Source organism: Hemiscyllium ocellatum, chromosome 12, assembly GCF_020745735.1.
Source record: "Hemiscyllium ocellatum isolate sHemOce1 chromosome 12, sHemOce1.pat.X.cur, whole genome shotgun sequence".
NCBI classification, from domain to species: domain Eukaryota; kingdom Metazoa; phylum Chordata; class Chondrichthyes; order Orectolobiformes; family Hemiscylliidae; genus Hemiscyllium; species Hemiscyllium ocellatum.
Genome location: NC_083412.1, coordinates 73,001,761 through 73,024,399, shown reverse-complemented (window position 1 = coordinate 73,024,399; position 22,639 = coordinate 73,001,761). Strand labels below are relative to the sequence as shown.

General features: G+C 40.2%; 2 protein-coding genes across 5 annotated transcripts in view; both read right to left on the bottom strand.

Annotated features, from left to right (window-relative positions):
* traf3ip2l (TRAF3 interacting protein 2-like) overlaps positions 1-6,650 on the bottom strand; it is a 62,392-nt gene extending 55,742 nt beyond the window's left edge. Inside the window, exon 1 of the mRNA XM_060833710.1 lies at positions 6,266-6,650. Within this exon, the coding sequence (XP_060689693.1) occupies positions 6,266-6,273 (8 nt within the window). The 5' untranslated portion in view covers positions 6,274-6,650. The remainder of the gene's footprint in view (positions 1-6,265) is intronic.
* Positions 6,651-14,433: 7,783 nt separating this feature from the next.
* chd1l (chromodomain helicase DNA binding protein 1-like) overlaps positions 14,434-22,639 on the bottom strand; it is a 94,145-nt gene continuing 85,939 nt past the window's right edge. For 3 of the 4 annotated variants that reach the window (XM_060833704.1, XM_060833701.1, XM_060833703.1), the window contains exons 23-25: positions 22,065-22,281; positions 16,780-16,863; positions 14,434-15,502 (exon numbers count right to left, since the gene is read on the bottom strand). In XM_060833704.1, coding sequence (XP_060689687.1) covers positions 15,371-15,502; positions 16,780-16,863; positions 22,065-22,281 — 433 coding nt within the window. In that variant the 3' untranslated portion in view covers positions 14,434-15,370. The remainder of the gene's footprint in view (positions 15,503-16,779; positions 16,864-22,064; positions 22,282-22,639) is intronic. The other variant, XM_060833702.1, reaches the window with a different exon arrangement.

Sequence of the window (22,639 nt, the reverse complement as noted above, 5' to 3'; positions counted from 1 at the left end):
ATCTCACAACTTTTACAAAGCACATGGATGAGCATTTGAAATATCCTAACATCCAAGGCTTTGGGATGAGTGCTGGGAGTGGGACTGGTGTAGATTTAGAGTAATTGTTTTGCCAGTGCAGACTTGATGGGCCAAAGGGCTTCTTCTGTACTTATTCCTCAGAAATTGTATGGACCATTGCAGTCTGATGTAACCCTGCAAGTTCAATTCCTTTAAATGCCTGTCCAATTTTCTTATGAAATCATTCAACACCTCAGAATTCTCTAGGTCATTACATTCACTGCAGTAACACCTACTTCCTCACCTTAAGACCGTAAAACATAGAAGCAGAAGCGGGCCACTCAGCTCATCAAATCTGCTCCACCATTGAGATCATGGCTGATTGGATAATCCACAACTCCACTTTCCTGCCATTCCCTTCCTGAGAAAAAGTCTGTTAATTTCCACCTTGAATAAACATAATAACCCTCTGTGATAAAGAATTCCACAGATTCACAACTCTCTCAAGAGAAGAAATTTCTCCTCATCTGCCTTACATGTGTGAGATTATTCTGAGATTATGCATTCTGGTCCCAGACTCTTCTACAGGGGAAACCAGCCTTCTGCATCTACTCCGGTATGTAATTTACGAATCTTGTATGTTTCAATAAATGAGTAAAAAGTGAGGTCTGCAGATGCTGGAGATCAGAGCTGAAAATGTGTTGCTTATTAAAGCACAGCAGGTTAGGCAGCATCCAAGGAACAGGAAATTCGACGTTTCGGGCCAGATTCCTGATGAAGGGCTCTGGCCCGAAACATCGAATTTCCTGTTCCTTGGATGCTGCCTAACCTGCTGTGCTTTAACCAGCAACACATTTTCAGCTCTGTTTCAATAAATGGTCATCTCTCATTCTCTCTATTCCAGTGAGTGCAGGTCTAATCTATTCAACCTCTCTTCAAAAGATAGCTATTTCTGGGCTCTGTGGTGGCACAGTAATCATGCCCCTACAACTGAGTCAGGACGCCCAGGTTCAAATCTCTCCTGTGCCACAGATTTGCAATAACCTCTCTAAAGAGCTTGATTATAAAATATCTAAGGACAGTCCCTCCACACTGAAATGAAGTTTCTTTGGATTGCCTCCAATGCTAGCATATATCTTTCCTGAAATAATAATACAGCTGTGATCTGACTAGCATCTTGTAGTTATAGCAAAACCTCATGCTTTTGCATTCCATCCCTTCCGAAATAAAAGGCCAGCATTCCACTTGAGAGAGAGTGAGGACTACAGATGCTGGATACTCAGAGTCAAAAAGTTTGGTGCTGGAAAAGCACAAGAGGTCAGGCAGCAACCGAGGAGCAGGAGAGTTGATGTTTTGGGCATAAGTCCTCCATCAGGAATGTCAGCATTCCATTTGCCTTCCCTGTTACCCATTGAACTCAGATGCTAGCTTTTTGTGATTCATCGGCGAGGACTTGCAAACCCTCCTGCTCTTTAGCTTTCTTCTGTCTTTTTATATTTAAATAATAATACTCAGTTCATTTATACTTCCTGTAAGTTACCAAAACTTCCCCCTCCCAACACCATATCCTCAGCCCAAAACCTTAAATCTGTGTCAAGTTTTTGTACCATCAGCTAATTGGAACAGCTTTTGTCTGCTTTAACTTGACCAATTCAGAATCTTGTGGAATGCATTCAGATCTCATTACAACCTTCTTTGCTCAAAAGGAGACTTACACCAACCTAACTGTGTCACTAAAATCCTTATCACTGTAACAATTCAGCTAATACTCCAATGTAACCTCTGAAAAAGACACTGCTTAAAAATCATTACATTTTGCCATCTTTTAGTCATGTGATAACCAGAGCATTAACGGGTTCAGAATAATTTCCCTGCTTTGTATTCAATTCTCCTATTTAAAATATTTACATACAGGTCCCTCTGGCCCTACTCCCTTTTTTGAACAGTGCCATTTATTGCCTCTTCTTATCCCTTCTACTGAAATGTGTAACTTTGAACTTTAAAATTACCTCCTCCTACTTGTGATATGGAGGTGCCGGTGTTGGACTAGGGTGGACAGACTGCCAATTCTGCTTCCATATGGTGCTGCTGTAACAGATTTGTACTCCCTTTTTTGAACAAATATTAACATCTTGACTTTTTAATTTTAGTTTATTTTTGCTGGCTAGATCAATCCCTAATTGTCCTTAAAAGTGGTGGTGAGCTGTCTTCTTGAATAATGTAGCTCAAGGAGTCTTTGTTTTGACAATGATAGTGATAGGTACACCAAATGCTGTTAGGAAGTCCCAGGATTCTGACAAACAGTGACACACTTTCAAGTCAAAATGGTGTGTATGACTTGGTTGGAACACCAGCACTTACATCAGTTGCACTTCCCTTTCCAGGTGAAAAACGTTTCACATTTGGAAGGCTTTGTTGAAAGAGGATTGGCAAATTGCTGCTGTGCATCTTGTGGATGGTACATACTGCTGTCACGATGGATCAGAAATGGAGATATGCTAATCAAGTGGGCCTCTTGTCCTGGAGGTGGTGAGCTTCTAGAATGCCATTAGATATGCATTCATCCAAGCAACTGGAAAGCATTCCATTACACTCCCAATTTCTGCATTATAGTTGACAGATATGCATGGGGAGTCAGGAGATGTCTTACTTGCCACAGAATTCCCAATGTCTGACTAACTCTTGTAATCAGAGTATTTATGTGGCTGGTCAAGTTCAGATTCTGGTCAATGATAACCCACAGAATGTTAACAGCAGGAAACTGAATAATGGCAGTGCCATTAAATGTCAAGAAGAGATGGATAGATTCCTTTATGTTGGAGATGTGTCGTGCAAAGACTCATCAGTCCAAATGCACAATTTGTTCAGGTCTTGCTGCCTGTGAACATGGTCAACTTCAGCAGATGTAAATTGTACTGAATAGAACATACAACATTACAGCGCCGTACAGGCCTTTCTGCCCTCAATGCTGCACCGACCTGTAAAGCCAATCTGAAGTCCATCTAACCTACACAATTCCATTCTCGTCTATATGCCTATACAATGACAACTTGAAACGTCCTTAAAGTTGGCAAGTTTACTATTGCTGCAGGTTAAAGTGAGGACTGCAGATGCTGGAGATCAGAGCTGAAAAATGTGTTGTTGGAAAAGCACAGCAGGTCAGGCAGCATCCAAGGAGCAGGAGAATCGACGTTTCGGGCATAAGCCTGCAGAAGGGCTTATTCCCGAAACGTCGATTCTCCTGCTCCTTGAATGCTGCCTAACCTGCTGCACTTTTCCAGCAACACATTTTTCAACTACTATTGTTGCAGGCAATGTGTTCCATGCCCCTACTACTACTAAATAAAGAAACTACCTCTGATATCTGTCCTACATCTATCACCCCTTAATTTAATGCTAATATTCAGTCGTGCTAACCATTCCCACCCGTGGAAAAAGGCTCTCCCTGTCCACCCTATCAAACCCTCTGATTATCTTAAATGTCTCAATTAAGTCACCTCTCAACCTCTTCTAACAAAAACAGCCTCAGGTCCCTCAGCCTTTCCTCGTAAGACCTTCCCTCCATACCAGACAACATCCTAGTAAATCTCCTTTGAACCCTTTCCAAAGCTTCCACATTCTTCCTATAACGCGGTGACCAGAACAGTACACAGTACCCCAAGTGAGGCCGCACCAGAGGTTTGTACAGCTGCAGCATGATGTCATGGCTCCGAAACTCGATCCCTCTACCAATAAAAGTTAACACACCATCTGCCTTCTTAACAACCCTATCAACCTGGGTGGCAACTTTCAAGGATCTATGTATGTGGACACAGAGATCTCTCTACTCATCTCTACTACCAAGAATCTTACTAGTAGCCCAATACTCTTTATTCCTGTTACTTTTTTCAAAGTGAATCACCTCACACTTTTCCACATTAAACTCCATTTGCCACCTCTCCACCCAGCTCTGCAGCTTATCTATGTCCCTCTGTAACCTACAACATCCTTCGTCACTATTCACAACTCTATTTATCTTAGCGTCATCCACAAATTTTCCAACCCCTCCTTCTATGCCCTCGTCCAGGTCATTTATAAAAATAACAAAGAGCAATGGCCCCAAACAGATTCACCACTGGTAACTGAACTCCAGAGTGAATACTTCCCATCAACCGTCACCCTGTCTTCTTTCAGGTAGCCAATTTCTGCTCCAAACCACTAAATCACCCTTAATCCCATGCTTCCGTATTTTGTGCAATCGTCTACCGTGAGGAACCTTATCAAAACATCTTACTGAAATCCATATATACCACATCAACCGCTTTACCCTCATCCACCTGTTTGGTCACCTTCTGAATGGTCCAAAATCAATACTGTTCCTAACATAATTGTTTCATCCAAGCTGACAGTGTGCCTCTTATTCCATTAGTCAGTCTCCATTTGTTAACTAACATTTCATGCTGGACTTTGTCAAAGCTTTCTTAAAATCAAATGAGTCAAAAGTAGAAAGTCAGGATTGAGTTTTCATCCTTGCCACGTGAGGCACTCTGCCGAGTCATACTAACCAGAAATATATCTGTTGTTTGGAAATTAGCAGTCTCTTGCACAAGTATTAAAAGCTTGAATTTTAGCAGTACAGCCCCCATAAGAGAAGTCTCATGCCGTTGTGCCTACTTTTGGGACAGAAGATCCATGTTCAATGCCACATGCTCTCGACATGTATCATAATATGTCTGAACAGATTGATTAAAAACATCTGAGGGTTCTCATGCAAGGGACAGATGTTTAAAAAAAGGTACGAGAGGCTTTTTTTTAAAGAAAGCAGAGTTTCGTTCATGGATGAACCTCCAGAGGGCACAGAGGATGTGGATACAATTACTAAAGACATTTGTATAACTCCATGAATGGGAAAGGCTTGGAGGGATATGAGTCAGGAGCAGGCAGGTGGGACCAGTTTTGTTTGGGATTATGTTTGGCATAGACTAGTTGGACTGAAGGGACTGTTTCCCTGCTGTATGAATTTGAGAAATTCCTCATCATGTATGTCTTAAACGTGCAACTCTTTATTGAGTTTATACCCCCTGATCCTAGACTCTTCCAGAACGGGGTAACAACTGTTTCTGCATCTATCCTATCAAGCTAACAATCTTGTATGTTTCAGATGGCCACCTTTCATTGTTTCTTCATTGTTGTGGTTCTGTTTGCCGAGCTGGACATTTGTGTTGCAGACGTTTCGTCCCCTGTCTAGATGACATCCTCAGTGCTTTGGAGTCTCCTGTGAAGTGCTTCTGTGATGTTTCCTCCAGTATTTATAGTGATATAAATACCGGATGAAACATCACAGAAGTGCTTCACAAGAGTACTAAATTTAAAAAGGGCTGACATGTTGGGCAAGCCCACAAATCCCATTTTTATAATATTTAAGATTTACAATTAAACAGATGTAAATTCCTACCAAGATGGTGAAACTTTTATACAAATATTTCAACACTTCAATTTTCCCTTACGTTGTGTTTTAGAATCATTTTAACTGAACTTTGAGTCTTTAAAAGATGTTCACAATAAAAACAAATTTGACAGCTTTGCTCAAGAATCGTCTATAATTTCTTAATCATTATCGATATATTAAAAGTATGCGCTTTTCATGAATTCATGAAGTTTTTCCACTCATATTCCGCGCAGTATTCTTTGCTCCATCTCACCTAAGAAAATAATCCCTTAACAACAAGTTAGAACATCACTTGTCCAATGCAGTAACTAAACGTTTAGGGAAAGGTAACGAGTCTGGAGAGAAAAAAGGGTGGCAGAGGGCCAACTAACAATCAGGAAGTGCCCGAGAGAGAGAGAAGAGAAAATTTGGCCGAATTCGAGTTAGTTTAGGAACAAGGCTCAAATTACAATATTCAAATTGCAGAAAGCAACGAGAGTTTTTCTTAAAATCAATTCACTTCATGTCATTTCGAACAGGTTAGTTTACCAATTATGCCGAGGAAGGTATTAAACTCGCATTTAAAGAAAACTCTTAAGACTTTCTATTCACCTTTAAGAATATCCAACTGACATCAACCTTAACGCTAACTCCAAAGTACGCGACTAAAGTCTCTCAACAACTCTCTCATATTACGTAAAATTTGGAACACGAGTGGCAAAGATTCCGATTTTGTTTCACAGCCGAAGCAGACATGGGCGGACAGCAAGTTACTTTGTGATACTGAAAGAAAGATACAATATGCCCGAACTCAAAGCAGAAAGTAAACTAAGAGGATAAAAGCCACTTGCAGTTTACCTCAACATCCTTATGCCTATAATCGAGGATTTTCACATGAAGCAAAAGGTTTCCAACAACTAACACAAAACCGAACTGCAGGAACTATTTTCACGCAGTAATTAATCTTCGACGCATGTCTTTACAGGTACAGGAACAACATTGATGTCAGCGAACGAGAGCTTCTCGAGGGGAGGGAAGGGGAGGTTCCTTACTCAACTTGAATATATTTTAAACACTTCCAGTCGGAACCAAAACCCTTCTACATTACAGTCTCATTAAAGTCAGATAGCTTTTGTTTATTACCAAATAACCAGCTCTAGAATACTCTCACCCATAGACCTTAACAAAGCCAAGACCAAGCCCCAAATCTGACTTCCGTCCAGGTGCGAGAATTTCACGTGATAACAAACACGCAAATATTAACATTGATCTTAAAGCATTTTTTTTTGAACAAATGCAGACTTTGTTGGAGAAACTCGGCAGATTTGGCAGCATCTGTAGACAGAAAGCAGAGTCGATGTTTCAAGTCCAGTGACGCTTCACTTTATTTTAAAATTTACTTATAACCCTGCTCATGGACACAACGTGTAATGCTCCACAGTGCCACTGCTTAGGAGGACTTCAGTACTTAATGAGCTTCGAAGAGACTATTGCAACTACATTTGTGTCTTTTTTTTAAATCGAGTACTTTTTTGTGCTTTTGCTCTTTTTAAAGGGCAGTTTTTGATGGCGTAATTTTTATGAACGGGGTTATCGACCTCCATGTCAACTTTATTCCCACCCACAGTTCTCCACTCAATTTCTCATCCGTTAGCCCCTCTATCAAAAATACTCACTCTGCTTAATTTGGATGTATAACTGAAGTTCTCTAGCCTTCCCCCAGCTTTTTTGAACTGATTTTTTTTCCCAATCTCGTCCTTTATATGCATCCCCCACCAACTTCTTTACACATCATCTCATTTTAATCATCTTTGGTGTTTCTCTTTATTGGACAAAGTTAAAAATCACACAACACCAGGTTATAGTCTAACAAGTTTATGTGGAAGAACTAGCTTTTGGAGCGCTACTCCTTCAAGATTGGTTGTCCAATACTTCATAGGAGCAGAGAAACTACACTATGTTCTTAGCAGCCTGTAACACATTATCAATAAGCACCTCACCAAGACCTTCCCCCACGCCTCCACTTCTCGCTTTTAAACAACCACCAAACCTGAAACAGACCATTATTTGCAGCAAACTGCCCAGCCTCCAGGACAACATCAACCGCAACATCATACAACCCTGTTTTGGCAACCACTGCAAGACATGGATACTACTATTACATGTGTAATAGTACCAACCATGTATGCAGCAGTTGCTCATGTGACTTGGCCAACATTGTCTATCTGAAAAGCTGCAGGCAAGGATGTCCCAGGGCATGGTACTTTGGCACAGACGAAGCAGATGCTATGACAACAGATGAATGGACACCGCGCAACGATGACCAGACAGGGATTTTCTTTGATTAGACTTACAGTGTGGAAACAGGCCCTTCGGCCCAACAAGTCCACACCGACCCGCCGAAGCGCAACCTACCCATACCCCTTACCTAACACTACGGGGAATTTAGCATGGCCAATTCACCTGACCCGCACATCTTTGGACTGTGGGAGGAAACCAGAGCACCCGGAGGAAACCCACGCAGACACGGGGAGAACGTGCAAACTCCAGTCAGTCGCCTGAGGCGGGAATTGAACCCAGGTCCCTGGCGCTGTGAGGCAGCAGTGCTAACCACTGCTGGGATGTTCCCTCCCAGCCAGAAAACACTTCAGCAGTCAGGGCATTCGGCCTCAGATCTTAGGGTGACCGTCCTCCAAGGTGGATTTTGGGATATGCAATAATGCAGAGTGGCTGAGCAGAGGCTGATAGCCAAGTTCGGTACCCATGAGGGTGGCCTTAATTGGGATGTTGGCTTCATGTCACACTACAGGTGACCCCACCATACTACATGCTCTCATACACATACTGACACACATGCACACATACACACACATTCTTACATACACACACACTCACAGACGCCCCACAGAGTCTCCACCCTCCACCTCTCACAGGCATAAAATCCATCACACTCACGGACACACTCTACCAAGCATGTGCACACACACACTCTTTCCCTCGCCTGCATGCGCACACAAGTCTATGGTGTGAATTTGCATTTGCAGATACATTCCGTTGTGTTGAAAAAGTGCACAATCTGCAAGCAGTCAATCCGTGTGACATTTTATAACTTTCTACTTTGGAAATAGTCCCAGTCTGACTCAAGATTGGAATACAAACAGACTCTAACCTCACACCTTAATGCATTGTCTGAGCTGAGTTGTCACTTTCTTTTATAAAACCTTAAGTTATCGTGGGAATGTGACTTGAAAGAAGTTCTGGGATTTACATATTAATGAATTGATACAGCAACCCATTCTAAAAGATAAAAGAATTAACAGCAATCTAGGTGTGTTCAATATATCATATCAGTTGCATGACTCTATGATCTTTTGCTATTAATTCTGTGTTATGATCTTGTTCCACTACTTAACTGACGAAGGAGCAGCACTCAAAGCTAGTATTTCCAAAAAAACCTGTCGGATTATAATCTGGTCGTGTGATTTTTAACTTTGTTCACTTCAGTCCAACACTAGCACCTCCAGACCATGGCAACCATCGACACCTCTTTATTGGAAGTATTGGTGCTGATCAATCAACCATATCCACCTCAGACTTCCCTTCAATCCACTCAGCATTTGGTCATTGGATAACAATTCAGCTGTATCATAAATTCACTAAGTCTCAGTTCACTCAGCCTAACTCTTAACTGCTTCTCTTCATCTGTACATTTTTAAACAATTTCCTTTTCCTGTCTCTTTGAAATCTTTGTGAATATTAAATTGTATTGCCTTCCATGACTGCAACACTTGTATCTAACCTTTAGTGTAATTAGATATTGGAAGGTTGTCCATACAGGCATTATAAAACAAAATGTGTACCAAGTCACATTAAAGAAGGACATTTTCATAAGTATATATCTCTTGCCAACACACTTGAATTGTAGGTCAAAGTAGTTGAAGTCATCATTGTGAACCCACCCACCAGACTGGAGCTGGAAGTTAGAAATGAAAGTGTAGAAACATCGAAATAGGTAGATTGGCCATAGGTAAGTTGTGCTGTAGCATCTAGCATCCAGGCTTATGCTGGCTAGTTGGAATAGCCAGGGGAAATGTAGGGTTACAGGAATAGAATGGGGGGGGGGGGAATGGTTTACGGGGATAGGGTGGATGTCTGGATCCGGTGGGATGCTCTTCAGAGGGTTGGATGGGTCAAATGGCCTCTTACTGTGCAAATCCTATGAAATAGTACTTGACATGATTATGGCTGATCCTCAACCTCTAAGTGACATTCCCACTCTTATCCACATCAATGCCTCTAGAAATCTTTTTCTTCCTTAAATATATTCAGTAAAGTGGTTTCCATAACCTTCCATGGTAGAGAATTCCACAGTTTCACCACCTGAGTGAAATCTTGAGATTTTGAGAAGGTTTGTAGCTCAGGTTGAGGCTCTGGATATAAGTTTGCTTACTGAGCTGGAAGGTCCCTTTTCATTCTTCTAACATATAGTGAATAGAGTCAAACCAATATTGTGTCATAAAACAAACCTGTCATCCTAGAAATCAGTTTGGTGGACATTCACTGAACTCTGATTATGGCAAGTAACTTTTTTTCTTAGGAAAGGAGACCAAAACAGCACAAAATACTCCAGATGCGGTCTCAGCACAGACCTGTATAGCTACAGTAAGGTATATTTACTCTTGTACTCAAATCTTCTCGGAATAAGGACCAACATACCATTTGCCGACATGTTTACCATACCTGAATGCTTATTTTGGGTGACTCATGAACAAGGACAACGTGATCAATATTTCCCAGTTGGGACGTCATGTTAAAGCTGTACAGGACATTGGTTAGGCCAGTTTTGGAATATTGCATGCAATTCTGGTATCCTTCCTATCAGAAGGATGTTGTGAAACTTGAAAGGGTTCAAAAAAGATTTACAAGGATATTGCCATGGTTGGAGAATTTGAGCTGTAGGAAGAGGTTGAATAGGCTGAGGGCTGTTTTCCCTGGAGCATTGGAGGCTGAGGGGTGACCTTATAGAGGTTTATAACATCGTGATGGGCATGGATAGGATAAACAGACAAAGTCTTTTGCTGGGGTGGAGTAGTTCAGAACTAGAAGCCACAGATTTAGGGTGAGAGGGAAAAGATAAAAAAAGAGAATTAACAGGCAACATTTTCATACAGAGGGAGGTATATGTACAGAATGAGCTGCCAGAGGAAATGGTGGAGTTTAGTACAATTGCAACATTTAAAAGGCATCTGGATGGGTATATAAATAGAAAGGGTTTGGAGGGATATGGGAGGGGTGCTGGCAGGCGGGACTAGATTGGGTTGATATATTTGGTTGACATGGACAAGTTGGACTGACGAGTTTGTTTCTGTGCTATACATCTCTCTACGACTCTATTGATGTTAAGCTAACTAATCTATCATTCCCAGTTCTCCCCTCCTTTTTTTAAATGGTGGAATTTCCTTTTCCACACTCCAATTTGCTGGTATTGCTCTAGAAACGTATTGAACTCAAGAGGAGAACGACAAATTATTTCCTTGGCCAACTCGTTTGGTACCCTGGGATGTAGATCATCAGTCCCATTAATTTCTCCAGCATTTTTATTTTAAACCAATATGAATTCTTCTTTCCAAATATGTCCTCTCAAAATGCTGGGAAGTTTTATGCATCTTCTTGAAGACAGGACTAAAGTAGTTATTTTATTGCTTTGCATTTCCTGGTTCTCCATTATTAATCTATTAATTTCGGACTGTTAAGGGCTTACATTGGTTTGCTCTTTTTTTTCTTTTTACACACTTATGGAAGGTCTTGCATTCCATTGTTCTCTTTTTTGCACAGATTCTCTCATACTCTATTTTTCCCCTCTTAATCAACTGCCTGGTCCTCCTTTGCTGAATTCTAAATTACTCCAAGTCCTCAGGCTGCTATTTTTCTTTTCAAGAAAATGTAAATGTTTTCTCTTTGGATCTCATTCAAAAACCTGGGTACAAAATCTGAATTTCTTTCATTTGCATAGTTGTACAGGAAGTTGATGAGGCTACTTTTGGAAGACTGTGTATGGTTCTGGTTGCTCTGCTAATGAGGAAGATATTATTAAATTGGTGAGGGTTCAGAAAAGACTTACAAGGATGTTGCCAAGACTGGAGGATTTAAGTTATAAGGGGAGGATGGGACGTTTTTCACTGGAGTGAAGGAAGTTGATGGATAACCTTATAGAGGCTTAGAAAATCATGAGGGGCACAGAAAAGGTGGCTAGCAAAGGTCTTTTCTGAGTTCAAAAGTAGAGGATATATTTTTAAGGTGAGAGCAGAGAGATTTAAGAGAGAAGTGAGGAAGCACTAGATGAAGGTATAGTTACAACATTCAAAATACTTTGGGCAGGTAAGGTTTAGAGGGATATGGGCCAAATGCAGGCAAATAGGACTACTTTAGTTTGGGAAACTTGTGTGGCTTGGATGAGTTGGACCGAAGGGTCTGTTTCTATGCTGTATGACTCCACCTGCTGTGCTCTTTCAACCAGGAGGAATTCAGGTCATTCTGCTATAACGTGACAATTGTGTTCCTCTACAATCTCATGCTATAGAAAATCGCACTATGGGAAACCTGCTATACCAATTTAGCAGAAAGTTCACATTTTGTAAACAATGTCCAAAATAAAGCCAATTCATGCTGACAAAATGTGCATTATAGCAGAATGACCTATATATAACTGTTACAATATATGCATTCATTCCTTTATTATTAACCACTGCCTACTGGTTGTCATACTTTTTAATGAAGTTATGTAGTTTATCACAGCCAACTCATCCCTTATTCTTCCGTAGTTTTCTGTCTTAAAGGCAGAAAGATTTGCAAAGGGTATTCCAGAACTTCAGCCTTGGCACCTTCCATCTTTGATCCATCAGTCAGATGATGCAAACTTCAGTATAATTGCTGCATGAAGTTTGCAGATGCTATGAAACAGTGTAGTAGATGGTGATGAGGATAGTTATAGACATCTGGTTAAAGCAGTATGGTGAAAATGGGCACAATTAAGACAAATAGAATTCAATGCAAAGAATAATGATGTGTTTTGAAAGGACTAATTTGGAACCAGAGTGCATTATCAACAACATTATTTTGAAAAATGTGAATGAGCTCATGAATTTTTCGTTTTTTTTTTGCTAGGAAGTATCTGTTGCCCATCTCTAACTGTCCTTGGATTGAGTGGATTGCTGAACCATTCCGTGATTGGCAAGTAGTCAAGCACAGTGCTGTAGATTTAGACCCACACGTAGGACAGACCAGGAAAGCACAGCATATTTCCTTTCCTTAAGAACATTATTGAACCAGATATATTAAAAAGACAAGCATTGATTAGTTTCATGGTCACCATTACTAAGACAAGTATTTGCTTTCAGATTTATTAATTAAAACGGTAATCACCAGCTGCTGTGCCTCTGAAGCATTAGCCTGGGCCTCAATTATTAATCTAGTAAATATACAAATACTTAAGGCAGGCAGGTTTACAAGATAGTTAAATAGCATATGGTGTGCGAGGCAGTCCACGCCAACCATATTCCCACTTGGCTGCATTTAGCCCATATTCCTCTAAACCTTTCCTAATCGTGTAATTTTCTAATTCTCTTTTAAACATTGTAACTATACCTGCACCCATCACTTCCGCTGGCAGTTCATTACATATACTGACCACTTTGTATAAAAAAAGGGTGCCCCTCCTGTCCTTTTTAATGCTTTCTCCTTTCACCTTTTAAGAATGCCCCCTCTACCTTAGGGAAAAGACAAAAAGACAACTACCATTACACTACCCCTCATTATTTTATAAACTTCTATCTGGTCACCCCTCAACCCCGTGTGCTCCAGTGAAAAGGAAGAGTCCCAGCCTATTTTTATAAGCCAAAAACTCCAATCCCTGAAACATGTGGTTGGAGGGCCACAATTACCTCCCATATGCATACCTCTCCACCTGCCCCTGCCCCCACCCCTCCCCCAACCCCCCAGCCCCACCTCCAACTCCCTATTTATCTCTCAGCCCCCTTCCACCTCCACATTCCCGATAAAGGGCTTTTGCCCAAAATGTCAACTCTCCTGCTCCTCGGATGCTGCCTGACCTGCTGGGCTTTTCCAATGCTAGACTTTTCAACTTTGATTCTCCAGGATCTGCAGTCCTCGCTTTCTCAACTACTAGTCAGTCAATAATCATTTAAAATCATGGATGAATGGGAGAGGAGGAGGAGGTTAAGACACATTTTTGATTCTCAAAATCTCTGTTTGAAAAGGTAGTGGACTCCATAAATAATTTTTAAAGAATGTTGAACACATATTTGTGGATGAGGAACTTAATAGCATTCCAGATGCAAAAGCAAGGTATGGGAACTAAGTATGACTGCTCTTTCATTGAAAATGACCTCCTCAGTGCTGGAAGGTTCGATTTCAATTGTTTAAACAATTCAGCTCCTCTTGGCCCCACAAAGATATATTTTTATCTGCAGCTGAAACACAACAAACGTGGCAGGGCTTGCTTAACACAGTAGTTTCCAAAAACTGCAAATCAGAGTACTGTATTTATCACAGGACTGCAAAGTAAACAGATCACTGTCTTAAGCTGGCAATTATGAAATATTTTTCAGAAATACAAACCTGCCTACATATTATTCTGCACTCAATTATCATCAATTCTTTTTCCCCAGGGAACTACTCTGTACAACATTGGAGATGGGACCACTCAGACTCACCCAGTCTGGGTTAATTTGCTTATAACTTCATACATATTAGGCTAAAGGCAAAAAAACTCATAAAAAGGTCATAAGATTGCTACATGCTGACAGATGACATAATGGGATACCTCATAATAAATAGAAATGAGAGGTCAGATTTATAGTCTAATGGCCAAATATTTAAAAGAAGTTATGTTGCAAATCTATCTAACAGTCCATCATCTTTACGAGAGGAAAGATCTAATATTTAAAGCCAAAAATAATTTATCTTGGGATTCTTTTCTAACAGATGAAAACAAATGTTCTGTAAAGTTTTGATTAGAAGTTTATTTTTTGCAGTTGGTTACAATGATGTTTAGACACAACATGGTCATACAAAGTTGCCAATGTCAATTAACAAAAGAACACAATTCTATTTGACAAAAATTAAAAAGAGACAATTCAGAAAGATCTTAACGTAAACTGTTTCAACCCAATTTTCCAGAATACCTTCACAGGTACTTAAATTCCCACTACAATTCTTGCTTTCATCCTGAACTGACTCTTTCCTGGACTACTAAGATGGTTTCATGGCTTCTTGCTAGTTCTACTGGCCTAAACTTACTTTCAGTTTTGATGGCCTTAACCTCTTTTCAGTTCTGACAACTTCTGAAAATCTCTGTACAAACTTTCACAGCTTGGAGATCTTCCAAACTAAAACCATTCTGCAAACATGACTGTTATCCTGAACTGAAATCAAGATTCTTCGGCCAGCAGAAGTCAAACTAAACTGATCTGATCGGTTTGCCTGTTTTTCATCGACACAGCAGTTTAAACATTTAATCAATTAATACCCCAGATATCTCACTTAATTGAATCATATAGCTTTTCGGAAAAGATATATTTTTCTTACTGTTCCAAATGACTTTCTGACCTCTTTAAAATTAAACAGAACCTCACACTCTTCTGAGGAAGGATCACTCGACCCAACTCAGATTTCCAGCAGTTTCTGTTTTTGTGTTTGCAAAATGTTAGTTGAGGTTTTTTTTGTCTCAATACTAATGTAATGTCAAAACAGTAAAACATTAGAAAATTGAGAAATAAGTCAAATGTGAGTAGTCAGTGCCAAAGCCACATTTATAATGTTAGAAAAACTGAAAAAAATAAAATGAAAAAACATTTTTATAACAGATACTTTATCATACTTAACCCAAGCCCACTATATGGTATTTTCAGTGTAGTGTCAGGATGACTTTTGCAAATGCAACCTTCACTCAGAGTTAGTTAGTTTAATTTCATACAAAAATGTGTCAACCTTCTGCTGTTTTGAAAAACAAACTTCAAGCCATCGAGCTTGGACTACAACTGCTGTAGGATTCTCCTGTAGGTAGCTCTGTAACTCCTAGAATCAAGACACAAATAGCATCAGTGAGGTGACATTACCTTGACATTCATTGCTGACAAAAGGAGTAGATCAGAAGTCACGCAACACCAGGTTATAGTCCAACAGGTTTATTTGAAATCACAAGCTTTCAGAGAGTTGATCCTTCGTCAGGTGAAGTCAAATATGCCTGTTGGACTATAACCTGGTGTCACATGATTTCGGATCACGTCCACCCCAGTCCAACACCAGCGCCTCTACATCAAAAGGAATGGAAGTATAAAGCTGAGCAACTACACTTTGATCAATTCTTGTTTAAGATAATCCAGTCTAGTTCTGACCCTAAGTTTGGTCAGAAACAATATCTACATAACTGTAAGCATACTTTATTCACAGAATTTCTTTCTTCCCAAGCATCACCCCATCCCTATTCTCTTTTGCCATGTTTGGCTGCTCCCATGTTCCGCCATGCTATCTATTATGCAGTCTATCTGCAGCATGCTTTTCCTTGTCCTGAGATTACCTATTTCTATACAGCCATTATAAATGGTTCATGTCTCCTATGCTTCTCTCATGCTCACATGCTTACCTCTAGAATAATCTAAAAGTCCTTGGTGCTTGTCCTTCACTATTTACATAACTCTGAGGCAATATTTATTTAGAAGCATGGGGTTAACACAGAGTAAACAGTGTCGAAAGAAGGCAATCAACCCAACTAGTGCATGCTGGTATTTACATTCCATCTTTCACATTACCTCTAATCTTCATTTTCCCCCAAAAAAACTCCCAGTCTATTCAATTTATGTACAAAAGTGCATTATCTTATGATAGTTCACTTGTTGCAAAGTGCTTTGAGACATCTGGGGATCATGAAAAATGCTAAATAAATGCAAGATTTTTTTTCCAAAACATTTTTCTTTTCTAATTTCACTATTTAGTCTTGACAGGTTGTTTCAGGAAGTTCAAATCTCCCATGCTTATCATACAAAGTCTGCTATTCAGCTGATGGGTTTGCCAACAGGTTTCTTGTTTCAGTTGTCAAAACTGTACCACCTCAATCTTATCTTTGGTACCTCACCTTCACTCTGGCATTTTCACCTTTATTTTCCCTTTTTATCATCCTGCTCAACAAATTCTTTTTTCCTCTCAATGCAGATTACCAAGGCATACTCCTATCCATTGGAGTGTTGTAGAAATGCTGTATGAAGTTAATATGCAAATGTGGGAAAGTAATCCCAAGGAACAAGCACATGAAAAATATAAAAAAGGTGAATGTAATTTAAACAGATGCTGTTTACCTGCATTTGGCTAGAATCATCCACTTGTGCCACAATATGAGTGGTTTCAGCACAGAAATTCTGATCCACATCACCATTATAAGTGCATTCACATTAAAGAAAGTAATTACCATTGAAGGAAAATGAAATCAATTGACAACTGAAAGGAAGGCATTCACCATCTTGTGAAATATGTAACATTTAGTTCCCAAAGTATTCTGACAAGTTTGAAGAGCTCATAGATTTCATCATCCCTAAGACAAATTATGTTTGATTGCTGCTGTTGCTCACCCTCTTCTTACAGTCACAGAGTCATAGAGATGTACAGCACAGAAACAGACCCTTTGGTCCAATCTGTCCCTGCCCAGATATCCTAACCTAATCGAGCCCCATTGGCCAACACTTGGACCAAACCCTTCCTATTCATATATCCATGCAGATGTCTTTCAAATATTATAATTGCACCAGCCGTGACCATTTCCTCTGGCAGAGTCTAGATTAGGGTGGTGCTGGAAAAGCACAGCAGCTCAGGCAGCATCTGAGAAGCAGGAAAATCGACATTTCGGCAAAGGGCTTTTGCCCGAAAAGTCGATTTTCCTACTCCTCGGATGCTGCCTGACCTGCTGTGCATTTCCAGCACCACTCAAGTCTAGAATTTGATCTCCAGCATCTGCAGTCCTTACTTTTGCCTAGTTGATTTCCTCTGGCAGCTCATTCCATACACCCACCACCCTCTGCGAGAAAAACTTCTCCCCAAGGTCTCTTTTAAATCTTTCCCCTCTCACCCTAAACCTATGCCCTCTAGTTCTGGACTCCCCCACCCCCTCGTCTATTTACCTTATTCATGCCAGTCACGATTTTCTAAACCTCTATAAGGTCACCCCTCAGCCTCCGATGCTCCAGGGAAAACAGCCCTAGCCTATTCAGCCTCTCTGTATAGCTCAAACCTTCCAACCATGGCAGCATCCTTGTAAATCTTTACTGAACACTTTCAAGTTTCACAACATCCTTCCGATAGGAGGGAGATCAGAATTGCACACAATGTACCAAAAGTGGCCGATCCAATGTCCTGTACAGCCGCAACATGACCTCTCAACTGCTGCACCCAATACTTTGATCAATAAAGGAAAGCTTACCAAAGCCGTCGTCACTATCTTTAATACCTGCGACTCCACTTTCAAGAAATTATGAACCTGCAATCCAACGTCTCTTTCTTCAGCAAGACTCTCCAGGACCTTACCATTCAGTGTATAAGTCCAACTCGATTTGCCTTTCCAAAATGCAGTACCTCACATTTATCGAATTTAAATTTCATGTGCAATGCCTCAGCTCATTGGCCCATTTCACCAAGATCCCTTTGAAGTCTGAGGTAACCTTCTTCGCTGTCCATACACCTCCAATTTTGATGTCATCTGCAAACCTACCAACAATATTTCCTATGTTCACATCCAAATCACTTACAAAAATGATGAAAAGCAGTGGACCCAGCACCGATCCTTGGGGTATGCCACTGGTCACAGGCCTCCAGTCTGAAAGGCAACCCTCCACCACCACCCTCTGTCTTCTATCTTCAAGCCAATTCTGTATCCAAATGGCTAGCTCTCCCTGTATTCCATGAGGTCTAACCTTGCTGATCAGTCTACCATGAGGAACCTTGTCGAACGCCTTACTGAAGTGCATATGGATCACATCCATCACTCTGCTCACATCAATCCTCTTTTTTACTTCTTCAAAAAACACAATCAAGTTCATGAGATATGATTTCCCACGCACAAAGCCATGTTAATTATCCCTAATCAGTCCTTGCCTTTCCAAATACATGTAAATCTTATCCCCCAGGATTCCCTCCAACAACTTGCCCACCACCAACGTCAGTCTCACCGGTCTATAGTTCTCTGGTTTTTCCTTACCACCTTTCTTAAACAGTGGCACCACATTGGCAACCTCCCATCTTCCAGGAGCTCACCTGTGACTATCAACGATACAATTATCTCAGCACGGGCCCAGCAATCACTTCCCTAGCTTCCCACAGAGTTCCAACCTACACCTAATCAGGTCCTGGGGATTTATCCACTTCTATGCATTTTAAGACATCCAACACCTTCTCTTCTGTAAAATGGACATTTTTGAAGATTCAACAGCTATTTCATCACATTCTATATCTTTCATGCCCTTCTGCACAGTAAACACTGATGCAAAATACTTATTTAGTATCTCCCTTTCTCCTGCGATTCCACACATGGGCTGCCTTGTTGATCGTTGAGGGGCCCTATTCTCTCCCTAGTTACCATTTTGTCCTTAATGTATTCATACAATCCCTTTGGATTGTCTTTAAATCTATTTGCCAAAGCTATCTCATGTCCCCTTTTTACCCTCCTGATTTCTCTCTTAAGTATACTTCTACTGCATTTGTACTTTTCTAAGGATTCACTTGATCTCTGCTGTCTATACTCGACATATGCTTCCTTCTTTTTCTTAACCAAAACCTCAATTTCTCTAGTCATCCAGCATTTCCTACACCTACCAGCTTTGCCTTTCACCCTAACAGAAATATACTATCTCTGGACTCTCGTTATCTCATTTTTGAAGGTCTCCTATTTTCCAACCGTCCCTTTACCTGCGAATTTCCAAATCAACTTTTGAAACTTCTTGCCTAATTCCATCGAAATTGGCCTTCCTCCAATTTAGAACTTGAACTTTTAGATCCATTCTATCCTTTTCTATCACTATTTTAAAACTAATAGAAATATGGTCGCTGGCCCCAAAGTGCTCCCCAACTGACACCTCAGTCACCTGCCCTGCCTTATTTCCCAAAAGTAGGTCAAGTTTTGCACCTTCCTCCAGTAGGTACATCCACATACTGAATCAGAAAAGTTTCTTGTACACACTTAACAAATTCCTCTCCATCTAAACCCTTAACACTATGGCAGTCCCAGTCTATGTTTGGAAAGTTAAAATCCACGACCATAACCATCCTACTATTCTTACAGATAACTAAGATCTCCTTACAAATTTGTTTCTCAATTCCCCATCAACTATTGGGGTGGGTCTATAATACAATCCCAATAAGGTGATCATCCCTTTCTTATTTTTCAGTTCCACCCAAATAACTTGCCTGGACAAATTCCCAGGAATATCCTCAAGTATTGCCTTAATGTTAACCCTTATCAAAATGCCACTCCCCCTCCACCTTTGTTCCCCTTTCTCTCCTTCCTATTGCATTTGTACCCTGGAACATTAAGTTGCCAGTCCTGTCCATCCCTGAGCCATGTCTCTGTAATTGCTATGATATCCCAGTTTCTTGCCCATTAAATCTTGCCTCCACGTCTATCCCTCCCCTTGACTTGAATCTTTATCCTCATCTAACTTTGCCCCCTTATAGAGGTTTAAAAGATTATGAGGGGCATGGATAGAGTAAATAGGCAAAGTCTTTTCCCTGGGGTCGGGGAGTCCAGAACTAGAGGGCATAGGTTTAGGGTGAGAGGGGGGAAAGATACAAAATAGACCAACGGGGCAACTTTTTCACACAGAGGGTGGTATATGTGTATGGAATGAGCTGCCAAAGGAAGTAGTGGAGGTTGGTATAACTGCAACATTTAAGAGGCATTTGGATGGGTATATGAATAGGAAGGGTTTGGAGGGATATGGGCCGGGTGCTGGTAGGTGGGAATAGATCCGGTTGGGATACTGGTCGGCCTGGATGGGTTGGACCGAAGGGTCTGTTTCCATGCTGTACATCACTATGACTCTATGTTTTCTTCATTTGCTCAGCTCATATGTGAAATCTCCTTTCATCACTTTCAAGTCTATCCCCAACAAACTCATGACTATACAGTTCCTTCGTAAGATCCCTTTTGACTTAAGTTGTAAATAGTTTGCTCTTTTCAAATGACATGACGCCATTTTCCCCCTTTTCAAAAACAATCTTTATCTGCACTAATCCAGCTCCCTCATTATTCCTGATTCTTTCCTGGAATTATCTCCACCAGGCCCTAAAATTCCTCAATTTCCTTTGTTCCTTTAAGCCTATTCCTAAAACTCCTCTTGATTTCTCCCTCGTGTCTCTGGGTCAGTTTTCCTTCTACCTCTATGGAGTGCTAAGGACACTTTTCTACTCTATAGGTTTTACATAAATACACATTGTTATTGCTTCTTTCTTCAACCTAAATTGGAATATGTATGTAAGGACTGCAAGGTGAAATGATCTGAGGTACTATTCATTTATTTCATAGTCAATATCAGTCTACAGCACCGTGTGTCTATAATTTAGTACAACATAGCTGTCTGAGAATGTCCTAAGATTAGCTCGTTAAGTGAAAGTGCAACACTGATCATACTTACAATACTCGTGAGCAAAGCATACCGATGGAAATGGCGAAAATGACGAGTGAAAATATCACAGTACAAAACATAGAACCATATACCTTTCTAGAAATGAGATATAAAACATATTTGCATTTGGGATCAAATTTTGTTTCACAATCCTGATTCGAAGTGGGGCAAGGATGAAGGAACTCTTGAGGAAACAAAGCTGCTGGTCTCCTGGTCTTCTCCATCATGAGATGTAGTTCATTTTCATGAACCTGAGCTTCCTTGATTTTTTTTTTCCCTGATTTGTGTGTCTTCTTCCAATAAGCTCTAAACATGTGCCAGCAATGTTCTACTTAACTGGTGTTTCCAAACAGTTTGTTTCAGTGCAATTTCTTTCATTTCTCACAAAGAAAGGCCTAAACAAGAGCTTCTTGGCTGCTATGTGGCTGTGTGCAACACTGCAGGAACACTGGTTGCCAGGATAAACTTACCTAAACTCCATAGAAATCATGCCAAGTTCTCCAAATGACAGGGTCACCTCGTTAAGTATTAGACTTTCGGTTTATTTCTTGTCTCAATGTCAAAGAACCAACATACTGCATTTTAGTCATTCTCTCCATTGCCTCTATTCATGCTCCAATTCAAGGAGAATGTTCAAACTGAGTGCATAGCAATTCAAATCAAGTATTTTGTGATAACAGTCATAAAATTAGCAAATCATTTAGATTTGAACAAATATACACAAAGTCAACCTCCTGTACAAACACCCTCTCAAATTCTTAGCACAAAATTAAAATGTAAAAAAAATTATAAATATTCCCCATGAACAAGAAGACTACATTTCATGATTAAGTCATTTAAAATGAAAACGCCCACCATAAATATTGGAAAGTAACTGCTTTAGCAGTGCTGCGCAGTTTCAAAAATTAAAGAAGCTATGAGAAAATGATCACAATACATTAGACAACCTCACCATCTAAAGAAAAAGGATATGTAATCAAATAACGGCTTAGCCTCTTCTTTTCTGATATATTGAAGAAGTAAACACTTACACCAGACATGAAATCTGGTAGAATAGCTGAATTTTCTGCGGATTGTTCGGAAGCACCTCCCTCAGTCCTACTTTTGTTTGCTTTATCCTGCTTTGTTGATATGTTGTCGGCAGAAACGGAGGATCCAGAAGCAGATTCACAATATCTTTTGAAATAGTAGCTGGCATTTCTTGTAAAGGAGACATTAAATTTGGTTTCATAAAGAAGATCATAAATACAGAGCTCACTGAAGCACCTCAACCATAACATTACCATAAAATCGAATAATAAAGCATCTAAAAGGTTCAATGAGTGAACAAGATTGACTTCGTTTTCTTTTGATTGTGACAAAATATCAACATCTAATCAAATTGAATGCCATTGAGATTTATATTTATCAAGACGCAACACTTTCAAGTTTGTTTTTATCTATTCTCCCTGTCCACGTTTCTTTTAAAATGCTTCATTCATAATTCAGAGGTAGACAGTTGTATTACCTGTTCGCTGAATCTGAAGTTGATGATTAAAAAGGTATATAT